At 42.7% G+C, this 14,418-nt stretch overlaps 1 protein-coding gene across 2 annotated transcripts; it reads right to left on the bottom strand.

Annotated features, from left to right (window-relative positions):
- Positions 1-779: 779 nt before the first annotated feature.
- On the bottom strand, positions 780-14,032 carry RTCB (RNA 2',3'-cyclic phosphate and 5'-OH ligase). Of its 2 annotated transcripts, XM_067308966.1 has the most exons (12): positions 13,787-14,032; positions 13,524-13,602; positions 12,857-12,924; positions 10,086-10,185; positions 8,690-8,846; positions 7,941-8,097; positions 6,652-6,811; positions 5,461-5,636; positions 4,674-4,862; positions 4,083-4,193; positions 3,043-3,162; positions 780-1,898 (listed from the first exon to the last, which is right to left on the bottom strand). In XM_067308966.1, the coding sequence occupies exons 1-12, from the start codon at positions 13,877-13,879 to the stop codon at positions 1,791-1,793; spliced, it is 1,518 nt and encodes a 505-aa protein (XP_067165067.1). In that variant the 5' UTR covers positions 13,880-14,032; the 3' UTR covers positions 780-1,790. The 2 variants fall into 2 exon arrangements, with proteins under 2 accessions (XP_067165067.1, XP_067165076.1); XM_067308975.1 differs by lacking the exons at positions 12,857-12,924; positions 13,524-13,602; positions 13,787-14,032 and adding an exon at positions 11,682-11,818.
- Between the last annotated feature and the right edge of the window lie 386 nt (positions 14,033-14,418).

The following is a 14,418-nucleotide window of genomic DNA, read 5'->3' on the forward strand; positions in this document are numbered from 1 at the left end:
TTGTCATAATGGCAACAGTAGGTAAAAGCTGAAAGGGGAACTGTTCCAGAAATGCTTCTTTGTTTTTAAATACGAATGTTTTAAGAATTCCCTTGCATTCCACATCAGAGAGTCTGCAGTATTTATAGACAGAAAAGGCTAAATGGAACTAACAATCCTGCATAAGATTGAGATGAACATTTTGTTTTTCAGTCACTGGTTCCATAAGCACTTGCACATTTTTAAATGAAATGATTTTTGATGAAATTCAGCAAGTCTGACTCAGACCTCAGAGATGTCGATCTGGAGCAATTCCACTAAGATAGCAGAAGAAAGCAAGACACAGTCTCTTTAAAGTCAGATCTACTAGTAGTCACAGCAGTCCCTATTACAGCACATACTGCTTCTGAACCTGTAACAATGCAATTTTTGAACTTAGGAAACCAATAAACTGATTATAACTGTAAAATGCCATTACACATTCTGAGATCAACAGGATTTTGCTAAGATTCTAGATCTGAAAGGATGTTTCCCCCAAAAGGTGCTTGACTGTCAAAGCCCATCCACCAGTATCTGCTCCTTTTGCATGGGAGTCCTTGGCAGGGCTGCACTCTTGCTTTGAGGTTTTATTTTCCTCTGCCTGCCCTCTTGTGTCCACATATAGGCTTACAGTCAAGCTTCATCCCCTACCCAGCTAGATGGAACCAGCAGTCACAAGATGTGTTGGATTCCAAGCTGGTACTCATACTTAACAGGACAACAGACATTTTGGCAACATAATAAAGACAACACAGACATGCTACAGTGTCTATCTTCCCATTTTATTTATAAGTCCCCCACATATTTCAATTTTGATGGTCAGCCCCCCGCTCCAGTCTTAGTTAATGAACATGAAAGAAAAATAATTGGCTGAGAGCAGTCAAACCATATTGAGTCTGACCTTGCAATTGGACTCAAATCAGAGAGCTGCAGGACACAGTGAGCAATACTATCTGATCCAACTTTTACATGCTTAGGCCTTTGTAAAATGTTGGATTAGCACTTCTCTGTCAGTTGTTAAGTAACAACTTTTTACAGGGCAAACAAAACCTTTCAAAGCAACATATTCAATCCTACTTGCATTTCCACAAGATTTTGTGGAATACCTTCCTGTACTGAGTCAGTACAGCAAGTGATGTGTTAAAGGGGACAGGGTGGGGGAAGAGGAGAGGACTGTGCCTCAAGCCTAGCTAGTCCCTCTCAACTGGGAGACCACTCCCAACTTGGTATTTCTTACTCAATTACCACAAAACACACAGCGATATAGACCATGCATAGAACCATCTGCAAAAAGAGCAACCTCTCCCTGCCCCAAAGTGCTATACCCTGCCTACCAGAGTACTTCTACATGCAGAAAGAGTTCCAGGCCCTCAGGTGTGGAGACAGCAGATCTGGTTCATACGCCCTCTTTGCTGAAGGAGGTGGTCTTGCAGCATAGCAATTAGTGACAACTTGGGTAAGTCTGAAGTCCCACCAGTGGAATCATCAGGCACAGTTGGGGCAAAGGACTGCATACAAAACCAGAACTGGTTTTTTTGCTCTTTCATCATGAGAAAAGAGCATCATATAAAAAAGAAGGTGGAAGGGGGGGGGCATTAATTATGTCTAGGAGTGGTTAAAGATAGGGGCATCCTCAATTGCCTGTATTTCCAGAACAGGGATGTGATATCTGAGCATCCTACAGAGTCCAAGAGGTGCGGGAAGATGATGGTTCTAGTCAGTTTTGTGGAAGGCCTGGAGATGTCAGTAGGTTTCTGCTGCCTTGTCAGTTCCTAGCCTTTAATAACAGCAATAGGTCTCAATTTAATGGCTTTCTTGCTGATGCCAGCTGCATGGCAGGTGTTAACCACATCTGTCACATTCTTATAAGACTCTGGTGCCTGGAGAGGGCAGAAAGGAGAAAGAAAGAAAGAAAAAAAAAAGAGACAAAACTATAAACAACCCAGAGCAACAGGAAGTTAGATGTAGGCTTTTGATATCCCTTCTTTTCTGTGCAAAAATAGAACCACATATTAACTGAGGGTCTAGAAGTAGGGGGAAGAGAACTGAGAATCTCAGCAATTTTACACAGCTAAGAGGTCTGTCAGATGCTTGGCTTTAAAAGCAAGGTTCCACGATATTCCAGAAAATGCTGCTATTTTGGCTTAGTTTTTCCAGCATCCTCAGATAATCCAACCCACCAGCAGGAGAGAATGGCAGGCCTCAGTATCTGGCAGGAAGTCACTCCAAATTCCTCCTTACAGGAGGCAGCCTTAAAGATCTTAACAGCCTGTTTGTGATTGTAATAGGTGTTGAACTTTGGAGCTTCCACCTCCAGCATTCTGACAAGGAAGCTTCTCTTGAATAGAGATTTTAATGCAGTGAATGTGTTTGTACAACACCAAAACCCGTAAGAGCATAGTTACAAATGATTAACGCACTTCCATGAGTGAGGCTGTGAACAAAGAAGGCATTCTATAATGTTACTACAGAAAAACTGGAAGTCATAATGTTCAAGGTTTCCTAGCCATTCATAATGTTCAAGGTTTCCTAGCCATTCAAAGTTTTCTTCTTGAGCAAATATAGGAATTTGTCTTGAGAGTGATCTCTCATACATTGCTAATAAGCTATGGGACAGCTAGAGTATACAGTGAATTTAAAGCTGGGAGAGCATCACATAAGGAAGTGAATCCACAAAACCTAAAAGTTTTTGTGATGCTCTTTCACAAGGTCTTCCCAGTATGGAGAGTAAATTATCCCTATCACTGGGTAGGAGAAGGGGGAAAAAAACAGCCAACCAACCCACACCACCAAAACCGCAACACCCCCACCCAAACCTGTCAAAGGGGCATCTCTTCAGCAGGATTTTGGGGACAGGGAAAACATGACATTATTTCCCAGAAAACTGGACAGCTCTTTAAGGAATCACAGAAGCTGTACATTTAGTATACTAGTGATCACTCAACACTCCCAAGAATCAAGTCAGGATCATTCGGCCAAGGAGCAAGACCCCCTTTCCCATATCAGAAAAAGTATTAAACTCACTTCTTCCATAACCAGTTTGGGAGAAGCAACACGGATGGCAATGCCCATGTCAGCCAGTTTGTCCAATACATCCTGGAAGTCCAAGTTACGTCGAGATTTGGCTCGAGACAGAGCACGACCCTAGACAATAGTCTTAAGTTAGTTCTGTTTTTTTGTAGCCATAGGGAAAATCAGAACTCTTTAGTGTTAAAAAAAAAAAAAAAAAACCACTAACAGATATGCACTGGAAGCTAAGCCACATTCCCAACTGTCTTGAATGAAATGAAAGAGCATTTGTCAGAACAACCGCTAATGTAAGTGGTTGTACGCGCTGACAAGGAGGTAGATTCCTGGGACAGAACCCCTGGAATATTCTTGGGTGAAGTTCAACACCTGTTGCTACACCCAGCACATGTTCAAAGTGAATTTACATTAAAAGCAAGCGCAGAACAGTTTGAGGCACAGACCATAGTAAGCCACAAAATGGGATATGAATTTAGACTTCAAGGGATGGTCTCCTGGATAATTGCACGTCTGGTACGATGACTTAGAAAGTTCTATAGGCCTAACATACTAGTCTGCAAGTCTCTTTTTATCCAAACCACTTGTCAGACAATATTCGCAGCCCTGAATTTTACTGGAGGATTTGGGAGCTATTTCTCTTCCTCAAGCATCCTTGTCTCATGCTATGTAAGAGGGGAGGCAATACCTTCTTCTGACTACTGAGGAGTCTTATGTACAGCTTCAGGATATTCAATCCTTCTTGTAAACTCGGAAATATCAGAATTTGGTAACAGGATCTCATCCTTCAGATCTCCATCCTAACCTTCACCTTATATAAGGAAGCACCCCATAATTTTCTGCAGGAGTAGTCAAAACTAATCAGTGAAGGACAGAAAAGAGGACTTCCAGCCTACATTTCTCCTGGGCTAGGATTACTGTGGCAAGGCTACTCTACTTCCATTACCAACAGATGAACCTCACACCAGATGACCTTTGAACCACCTTGTTCTTTGGATATCAATCCCAATCCAACCCCTTCCCGAAATGATTTAACTTACAGCTCCATGACAAGTAGTTCCGAAGGTCTCAGTCATGCCTTGCTCTGTGCCAGTAAGAACGTAGCTACAGGTGCCCATAGTCCCGCCAATCAGAACAGGCTGTCCAGTCAGCTGTGGATGCAAAATAGCCTTAACTGAACAAGAAAAAGCCTATAAAACTCTTTATTAATAAATACCTGAGGGGAACTGCATCTCCAGGAAAAGGAGGTCAGGTTCACATGCCCTCAGAGCATCCCTACTTGCTTTAGGTACCCAGTATCAAGGATTCTAGAGAACTAACTGCATTGAAGGATATAGGCCAGCATAGGAAAAGACTTGTGGCCAGAGAGACATGGCAGATCACTGCAGCCTGCCCTAGTTATGAAACACTCCTTTGTTTGTGATCTTCCAGCTGTTCTGTATGTGTAGGAGAAGAGGGAGCTCAGTGTCCCAAAGATTTAATACACAGACAAGCAGAACACTGCATCTCATTAGTGTTCCAGTGCTATTAGTTCAAAAGAGGAACCCACAGCATTTAGATCTGTTAGCAACCCTACAACTGCTCATTCATCCAAAAGCCTTTTCTGATCTTTCTTCCACAGTTGAACTTACTTGATAATCAACAGCAATAAGGGGATGGTGAGGAGGGAAGGCCCTGGTTGATCCCTTCCTGTGCACCAGCAGAGTTCGCTCTTTTCCATCCACTACATGTTGCTCCACTTTGGCAATGTTGTGAGATACATCATAGATAACATGCATATCAAGGTCATCTGGGGTTGTGTTGAAGACTTTGGCAAAGGCCTAAAGAGAGAGCAAACTGGGACTTAAAATACAAGAATATATGCTGTGTAAATGTGGAAGATTTCTAATACTTTTAGAAATTGAAAGCAACAAATTTGCTTGAACATATTTCTTACTGATAAACCAGTAACCTAAACACTTGACATGTAAGAAACCTCGGGGAGATTCAGCCATGATGGAAGTGAACACAACACTGCTGAGGGTCTTGGAACTGGGCTGCCCTAAGCCATTTATCTGCCCATTGGCAGTTTTAACGCTGGAATTTAATCAGATATCAACTACATGAATTTTTGCAACTTTGAAAAGATGGATTCAGCAGTGTAAAAACAATTTTCTTGTATCCTCCTCTTCTAGCTTGAGGCAATATTTTTGAAAGTGCCTTAGTGGCTTCTAAAAGTGCTATTCAGTGATGTTAAGAGGTTTTAGACTGATTGCAATGACTGCAGCTTTGTGCAAGTCTGTCCAGCAAACACAGCTTAAGAAGCACGAAAGTGAAAATTATATTCAATACTACAGCTACTGTTTTTCACGTGTCTAGGATAAAGCAAGACATCTGTACAAGTACCAAAATATTTGCATCAGAGAACTCTGCTCCTACCTGTCTTGTTAAGAAAGTCATAGAAGAGCGGTTGACCCATGCATAGTTTCCAGCAGCTGCCATTCCCTTCAGGTAATCCTGTCCTTCTGCAGAGGCAATTCTGGCACACGCCAGCTGGCGATCATTCACTATGATTTTGTCCCGTTTCATAGCTTTTTCCATAGCCACCAATGCATCTGGGAAATTAACATGTTAAGTCTAAGTCACTTCATAATATTGTTTCAATCTATGCAATGAAACATGGATTTCTATTATTTATGTTTTAAAGCTGAACTCATCTGGCTGATGTTCAAACTTACAGATTCCTCTCAAATGCAAAAGTGAGTATGTGGCAGAACCACATCAGTTGCTCACAAACAGGACAGCCCAAGATTATTTTTAGAAAGAAAAGTTAAAGGCTTTGGGTGTACTTTGGGGAATTCTCTGCTTAGGCAAAAGCAGTTCACCTTAGTGATATGCTCCAACAATCCAAGCACTTCATTTGGGTCTCAGAACAAGAAATGCAGATTTAACACCTTTTTGTGACCTAAGAATTTACAGACTCTCTTCCTTTTTGCTGCAGGAATGCCTACCTTCGTTATACCAGAGATTACGGCCTCACCATCCTACGCAAGCGCAGATAAAGAGAGCCCCTGACATAGAAGGTTTAGTGAAAATCTCCATCCTCTCTTGATGTTAGAATAATTTAGCCTGGAAGGGACTTCCGGAAGTTATCAGATCCAACCCCCTGCTCAGAGCATCTCTAACGACATCAGGTTGCTCAGGGACTTGTTCAGTCAAGTTTTGAGTATCTCCACAGATGCATATTCTACAATATGCCTAAGCAACCTGTTCTAGCATTTGATCATCCTCATGGTTAAGGAAAGAAACAAATAAGAATTCTTATATCTAAATGGAATTTCTTGTGTCCCAATCAGTCTGCCATCTCTTGTCATCATGCGGATGAATGCCAGATCAAAACTCTGCAAGACCAGAAACAAGTAATATATTGATTTTAAACTGTGCAATAAGAGGCTTGAAAATACATGCCAAAGAAAGCAAAACTCAAGACAATCCCTGTCAAGGCAACTCAGAATAGACTTAGCAAATATACTGTATGAAATGCTATTCAGTGCTGGAGTTTATTGTCAATGACAAGACCACACTGAAGAGTCTGCTTCACTTCAGGTACCTACATGAGTCAGATCATACCTGTGGCAACTTGGTGGCCCAAACCTCTGCTGCCACTGTGGATCATTACGCACACCTGCCCCTTGTGGTCAATGCCCATTTTCCTGGCAGCATATTCGTTGTAAATGTCATCCACAACCTGGATCTCGGCATAATGGTTTCCTGCTCCCAAGGTCCCCAGCTGCCAATCACAACATACTGATCAGACAGTGTCAGTTAGCCAGCTTCTGGGAGTAAAAGGGACAGCAATGGGAATGTGAGCAATAGGGCAAATCACTACATCAAGGTTTTAGAAAAGTTAGTTTTAGAAAAGCTTTTCCAGAGGGAGGGAAGAAAAAACCATACAAACTGAAAGGAAGTAGAAAATAATAGCATCACCATAGTTCCCTTTGATCAGATTTCTAACTATTTTTATTGTTGGAACAAGGCTGCCGTTAAACTAAAGGACCAGGATCTACAGACTGTGCTGCCACTTTTTTGCAACTCAGGCCTCATTGAAAGAGGAAACAAGCAGAGTATTGAGAAATCATCTTCAATTTGTATAGGCAAGGCAGACAGATATAGTCTTATACTTGCTTAGAACTCCAGGAAGAAGTTACAACATCCTGTTAATTAAGTTCTTAAAACTTACAGCAGATTAAAGCAAGATATTTCATTTCCAAGCCCCATCTTTTTCAGCTGCATAACAGGCAATTACTTATTTGCAAGGAGAATGTGAAAATTAAGGACATAAGATTCTTTTCAGGTTAAAATGCTGTAGATCACTTGCAGCATCATAATTCATAAACCTCTAGAAGTCATATAAAAAATTCTTTAGCAATAGTAGCGTTAGTACAGCTATCTCAGAAGTGTTCCAGCCTGAGCAATAAGATATGATTTACAGAATTGGAATCCAACCCTTGAACCACAATCCAAGGCTCCGACTTAGTCACATTCAATCTAAAATTCTTCTTTGCTCTGCTGTTTGCTCAGCCAGTTAACAAGAAGAAAAGTTATAGAACAATTTCACTGTTTCTTAACAACAAAACATTATCTGGATGGGGAAATGCCAGCAAACAATTCTAGTACCAGGTGTTAACTGATGAAAAACTGATGGTCCCAGGGACCTTGGGTATACCCAATATTTGTGTTGTTTCCCTCTGTTCCAGTTCTGTCAAGACTTGCTCAGAACCAGCCTAACCATCTCACCTTTCCCTTGCCCAGCAATGCGAGACAGAGTTTCAAGATAAGACACAGTGTTAGAGAACTACCCGCTATCTTTACATTTGAACCCTGTGAGCACTCAAAGCCCTCCTGAAATGTAACATTACCTGAGGGAGGCCCCTCTTCTTTGCTCTTGAGGAAACCTTGTTGGGATCAGCCTGCAGCATCCTTCCATATTCCTCGCAGTGCTCCTTGTCCTCTGCCCAGGCATAGCCTTCCCGGAGAGACCAGTCCACACCCATTTCTAGAGCCTCTTCCAAATCCCTGCAATTATCAAACACTTGCATAAGCATTATCCTTGGAAATATTTAAAAGCCAATTGGATTTGGCCCTGCGCAATCTGATCTAATTTCGTAGTTGGATCTATCTTCAGAGGTAGCCATCCTCTAAGCAGGGGCTTGGATGAGGAGACCTCAGGAGGTCCCTTCCAACCTAAATTGTTCTGATTTTATGATCAGCCCCCAACTCCTCTAATAAAAAGTGTGGCTTCTTGCCACTTCATGTAATGTCTACAAAGACATTAATATGGAAAAAAAAATGAATAGGTTATTTTTTCCTTTGTTGTGTGTGGGATACCCTACTTTCTCACTCCTTTCCAAAAATAGCTCTACATTTAAAGAAGTTTAATAGAAAGTGCGAACCTTCCAAGAACCCTTAGTTATTTCAGAGTTTTAAACAACAAAACATTGACTTTGTGCCTTAACAATTATGCCAGGTCTCCTAGTGAAGCATGCATGTAGACAGAATGGGAAAGGGTTTAGAATTTCTCTTTCTTGAAGTCTCCCGCTGATGAATCTTTCATCAAAATAAACACCAGAGATATCCCCTCTGCTGACTCATAAAGTCATTCTCTTACTTGGCATTCATGGGGATGACACCCTTGGAGCCCACACCAACAGGAATGTGGTCAAACATAGCCTGAGCGAGCTGCTCCTTCACAGGCTGTACATCACTTTCGTCCAAGTTTGTACGTAGTAAGCGGACACCGCAGTTGATGTCAAACCCGACACCACCTAGAAGCGTAGAAAAAGCCACAATGTTAATAAAGAAGGAATGCTGATGGCAAGCATTTGCTGCATTCATCTTCAATCAGTAAGCTTCCTGACAGGTAGCGTGTAATGAATGCTGGGATCTGATGCCTTCTCTCTGACACAATACTGGGAATAGAGCAGAACGACTGCATAAGCTTCATATTATTAAGGTTACATGAAGCCCTCAGATTCTAGGACAGTCAAAAAATGCAGTCCTGTAGAAAAGTAAACCTGGTACTCTTAAAAAATCCTATTTTTCAGTGTCTCCAGCAAATGTTCTACAAACACAGCTGTACAATTCAGAGCTTTCACTTTACAAGTTGCTCCAGCAAGTAGACAAAAGAACAAAGACAAAAGAAAAGACGCATCTATAGAGTATATGGTTTACAGAAAGTAGATAGGCAGTTCCTGTTCTTCTGCCTAAGGAAAGTGATTTGTGATGCAAATCTGAACACAGCTTCCTCAGGTAAGAAATTCCTGAAGCAAGTGCCTGAAAGCTAGTCCTTTTTGAATTTTCACTGGAATAAATAATAACTAGTTAAAACCAGCAATAAATACTTACTAGGGATATTAAACTTCATTGTTTAGTATTTAGGCTAATTCTTAGTATTAAAAGAAAAAAGAATGACTGCAGAACATGGTGCAATTGATCTTCTACACTAGGCCATCTTTATCAAAAGTGTCAGAGAGGAGATACCAGACTAAGGAGACCTTGGGTTTTAATCACTCTGGAACACTGGAACTGCCTATAGAAAACCTGAAACATGGCTATTGGCCACAACCACAAAAGCTTCTCCAGACATCATCAGTAACAAAAAACTGAAGTGTTTGTTAAAAAGACAGAAATATTAAGGTCACGTTTTTAATAAAGTGTAGAAATATTCTAAACAGAGTTTTTCAAATGTTGAAGAAAAGAATCAATTCTTTATCTGCCTAGCCAAACCCAAGTTCACTGTCTTGTGCTATCCCTTCATGACTGAGGACATCACATGTCCAAGCCAGAATAACGAGGGCAACCCTCTCTGTAGTGTTTAGATTTTTTCAGTGCAACTAGTGGCTCCATAAAAAATAAGGTTCTGGGTGCAAGAATCTTTTAACTCCTATATATCTTTTTTTGGTTCTGTACTGTAAAGTACTGTAAAGATCTGGCATCCCAAAAAGTGTTTAAGTCACCACAGACATTTCTCAGTGCAGATTAAGTCAGTCCTAAGGTATCCTTACCTGGTGACACTACTGCTTCAGGATCATTCATATCGAAGGCAGCCATGTTGCCAATGGCAAACCCATAGCCTGAATGGACATCTGGAAGGCCTATTGATCTCTGGAAGAGGACAAAGCACATTTTAAAGTCTTATGAAACTCCGTACTGCACAGAGATTTATCTTAGCTATGCTTGACCTTATGACAGTGGTTGTCACAGATGAAGATGCAGATAAACACCTCAATTCAGGTAAGTATTCAAACTCCCACCATTAAAGGAGACATAGTCAATACAGTCAAAGGAAGCAGAGAGCAGTTCCACTCTCTCTGAAGTAAACACCCAGTGACAAGTCAGCTGAGTCAAACCCTTGACTCCATTGACCAGATATGAAGAAACCTTAACAGGAGGTCAAACACCTAAACATAGGAAACAACGTCAAACTGAATTTCAGCCTAGCTTTTTTTGGATTCAGAATCCTTATATTCAAAACCTACATAGGTAGTAGCTTAGGGGTAGCGTGATGCAGAGTTATAACAGTGAAGATAAGGTTGTCTTTATCAAGTTTATCTAGAGGTATCTACAATGTTTGAACAGTGCAAATGTAACAAGGGAGGAGCTGAATGCTATGGAATGAGATCATGTCAGCATTTTCCCTTTTTAGTTGTGTAACTGAACGTTGACCAAAGATTGCACCCCGTAGGCAAGAAAAAGTCATGCAGCAGATAGGAGTCAAGTCATTTTATTTTGTAAAAGAATTCTTTTTACTGATCCTTTTCATATTACTACCAGTTAAAGAAAGTAAGGGCATGCTCCTACACAACCCTAGAAGTTCAAAGTATATCTAAATTGGCAGACTTAGATTAGGACACCACAATCTCTTAGAAAAACACCCAGAAGACTGTCAGAAATTTGAACTTTTCAGATGTGTTAACTGTTTATCGAGCATTAAAAAAAACAAAAAAGTATTTTTCAGGAGATTACGCGCTGCTTCTGCCTCCCCTCACCATCTCAAAGAAATGTCTTTGTTTGAAACAGAGTGAAGACTGAAAGTGAGAGATAATCATGACATTTCTCCTGTGAACTACCAGCCAAAACACCAACTTTAACAGGTTACTGTTATTCTCTCTTACCTCCTTTTTGGTTGACCATTAAAATATTTTTAAATATTTTATTTAATATTTATTTTTAAATATTTTGAAACAGCATAACAGGCAGCCTTTTACTGCAGCAAGAAATTCCGAACTTTTGTCAAGTAACCAAAAAAAATTATCAAAAAAGCCCTTCCACTGTTTATTACTTATTAATATAATATTAAAATGAAAAAGACCACTTTCACATTGTATTTAGAGCTTCTTGAAAAGTGATCCAGCCTACTATGATGCTTCATTTCCAAAATGCATGGGGCAAAGGAAAGGAGTGCTGAATACACAGGAAGGCTCACTATCAGTATTGGGGTCACAGTGCAGACAACAAGATCAGATTAAAAGCAAGGACAAAAAATAGTAAGCTACCAAGCTAAAGCAAGCATTTAACATATACTCCGGCTTAATCTAGGATATATATTCTAAAACCAGAATATATTCTAATAAAATCAGTAACCCTAGTACTATACTTACTTTTCAATGGGCTTTACTGTAACTGTATCCTGGGCAAGCTCTTTCAAGGAAAAGAAAACTGCTACTGAGCTTTTACCCATAAATAATGGGAAAGGCTGTATTTCACAAGAAGGGTGACAGAATTAAGAAATGAGAATTCAAATGCACAGCAAGTTTACCTGATAACTTATTTCAGACACATTAAAGGTTCAGATTAAACTCGGTAGGGGGAGAATCTAATCTCTACTGCACATAAATAAGAGAAGTGCAAGAGTGGCATCTCCTCAAGACCAAATAGCCTTAGCGAAAAATCTCTTAAGGCTATACATACTTTACAGGCTTTGCCAGTATTAAATCATTACACATTCCAACACACAGAGGGCCAAATGGAATCCTAACTGCCTTTACACATTCCTCCAGCCCAAGGAGAGTTTCTAGACTAAGTTTTCCACACTGTACCCAGGATGCAAATTGGTCTTCAAAAACCTTTTAATGCTTGAGAGCTTGGGAGGAGGCCAGTATTATACTCCTACCATTGCTGGGCTGCAAACGTGACTATATCACAACTGAATGAAGAGCTCCTGTTAACACCAGGAGGAGATGAACACTGTGGAGAAACTGAAGAGTGACAAGCTTTGAAAGCTAGGGAAAAATGTAACAGAATGTCATTTCCCCCCCTCTTTTCTTTAAATCTCATTTGCTGTATTAAGATCCAATTAATTTGATGCACTTGAAATTGTTTAAATATGAAAAACAAACACCTCAAGACATACATAAATGTAGATCATCAGGACCAAAAAAAAAAAAAAAACAAAAAAACCAAAAACCTCTTCCTCTCTCTCCTCACTCCTCCACGCCTTCCAGGTTAGCAGAGACAACTTAAGAACAACAAACAGACAGTACGAGCTGTGGAGAAAAGATGGTTCAAGCAAAATAAACAGCATAAAGCAAAGCTGAGAAGCCTTAATGTCAAATGGCAGTTGATGAGATAAGCAGATACTTCCACTCCTGCCAAATTAATTTTACAACCTGGTCTTGCAAACACTTCTTACTCAGAGACAGGTTCCTAACACACAGGGTATGGACCAAAGTTTATTTCAAGACAGTCTAGATCCCAGCACAGTTCCTATATGGAAGGCAATAATCACTGGCAAGCAAGAACAGAAAAACAGTATTTTTTCAGAGCAGTTACTCACGTGAACAATGCCAGGTAATGCAGCCACATTCCCAATCTGTTTCATAGCAGGCAAAAAGCCACCTGCACCTGAAAAAAAAAAAAAAAAAAAAGAGAGAGAGAGAGAGAGAGAGAGAGAAATAGAAGTTGAAGGATTATGTAAAGGATCTGCTGATTTACCATAGTGATCACCATAGACAATGAAGCGTTTTCTAAATAGCTGGCTTAAAATATTGGCACATTACAAATTGCCAAAATGTCTGGCTAGTCTGGTAAAAGAAAGAAAAAAAGAAAGAAAAAAAGAAAGAAAAAAAGAAAGAAAAAAAGAAAGAAAAAAAGAAAGAAAAAAAGAAAGAAAAAAAGAAAGAAATCCACTAGTATTATGCAGGATCTGCAATTTAATTAAGTGGAAGAGTTTTCCAAAATCCTCCGTCTGGCTGCATTAGTCCTTAGGGAGACGGAGCTGCGCTGCCAACAACAGAAGCGCGTCAGCACCGGCCCAGCTGCCAGACCGGGGTCCAGCTCCGTGCACAACAGGCCGGACGAGGCTAAAGCCCGCTCCCCCCCCCCCCGAGCGACCCCTGCGTGGAGGCTCAAACTCGCCTCCTTCCGCTGCCCCGCGGCGGACCCGCTCCCCTCTGGGGGGAGGAGGCGGAGGGCCCGGGCCCGCTCCCCCCGGCCGCACGCACCTCCGCCGCGGCAGGCGTTGCGCAGCTCCTCGAACATCAGCTTCTCCAGCGGGTCGTTCACGTAGAAGACGCCCTCCACCTGCGGGGACAGCCGGACCGTCAGCCCGGGGCGCCGGCACCGCGCCCGCTCCTTCCCTCCCCCCTCTCCCGGGGCCGTCCCCGGCCCGGCGCCCCCTCCCCCCCCGCCCAAGGGCCCTTGGTTCAGCCCAGCCCCACCCCCCGTTGGTGCAGCCCCCCGCCCCGGCGGCCCCCCCCCCACGCACGTGCATGTTCGGCACGAAGCCCTTCTTGATCCGCCAGCAGTTCTTGTCGAGCTTGTCCAGGTACTGCAGCTCATCGTTGTAGCTGCGGCTCATGGCGGCGCTGCTCCCCGCCCGCTCCCGCCCGGCGGCCCCCCGTCAAAGCGCTCCGGCCGTCCGCACCCGGCCAAGGAGGATGAACCAGCCGCGCGGACGGTGGCCGCCGAGGGCCACGCCACCTCCGGAACGGAAGAAGCCGAGAGAAGCCGCCGAGGGTCAAACCTCCTCCGCTGCGCTCCGGGGGGCGGTGAGCCGGCGGCGGCTCCGCCCCGCCCCGCGGATGCCCCCGCCCCCTGGCGGCGCCGGGCGCTGCGGCACGGCCGGGCCGTCTAACGGCCGCGCCGGCGCTGCGGCCCGAGCCCGGGGCTTTACCCATTCAATAAAAACGCTTTGTGAGATTAAACCGGCTTCTTGTGCCTTGAGGCTTCAGAGGAAGCCCCTCGTTTCGCAGCAGCCGCTTCCCGTTCCCCTCTCTTGCCCCTGAGGGCACAGAAGCCCTGTGGCTCCCTCCAACGCCCTCAGCTCGGGCCGTCTGGGCAGCGGCCAAAGCTGAGGGGGAGATGCAGTGCAATGCAGCGAAGCCTGGAGACCGTCCA

This window comes from Apteryx mantelli, chromosome 1, assembly GCF_036417845.1.
Source record: "Apteryx mantelli isolate bAptMan1 chromosome 1, bAptMan1.hap1, whole genome shotgun sequence".
Lineage (NCBI taxonomy): Eukaryota > Metazoa > Chordata > Aves > Apterygiformes > Apterygidae > Apteryx > Apteryx mantelli.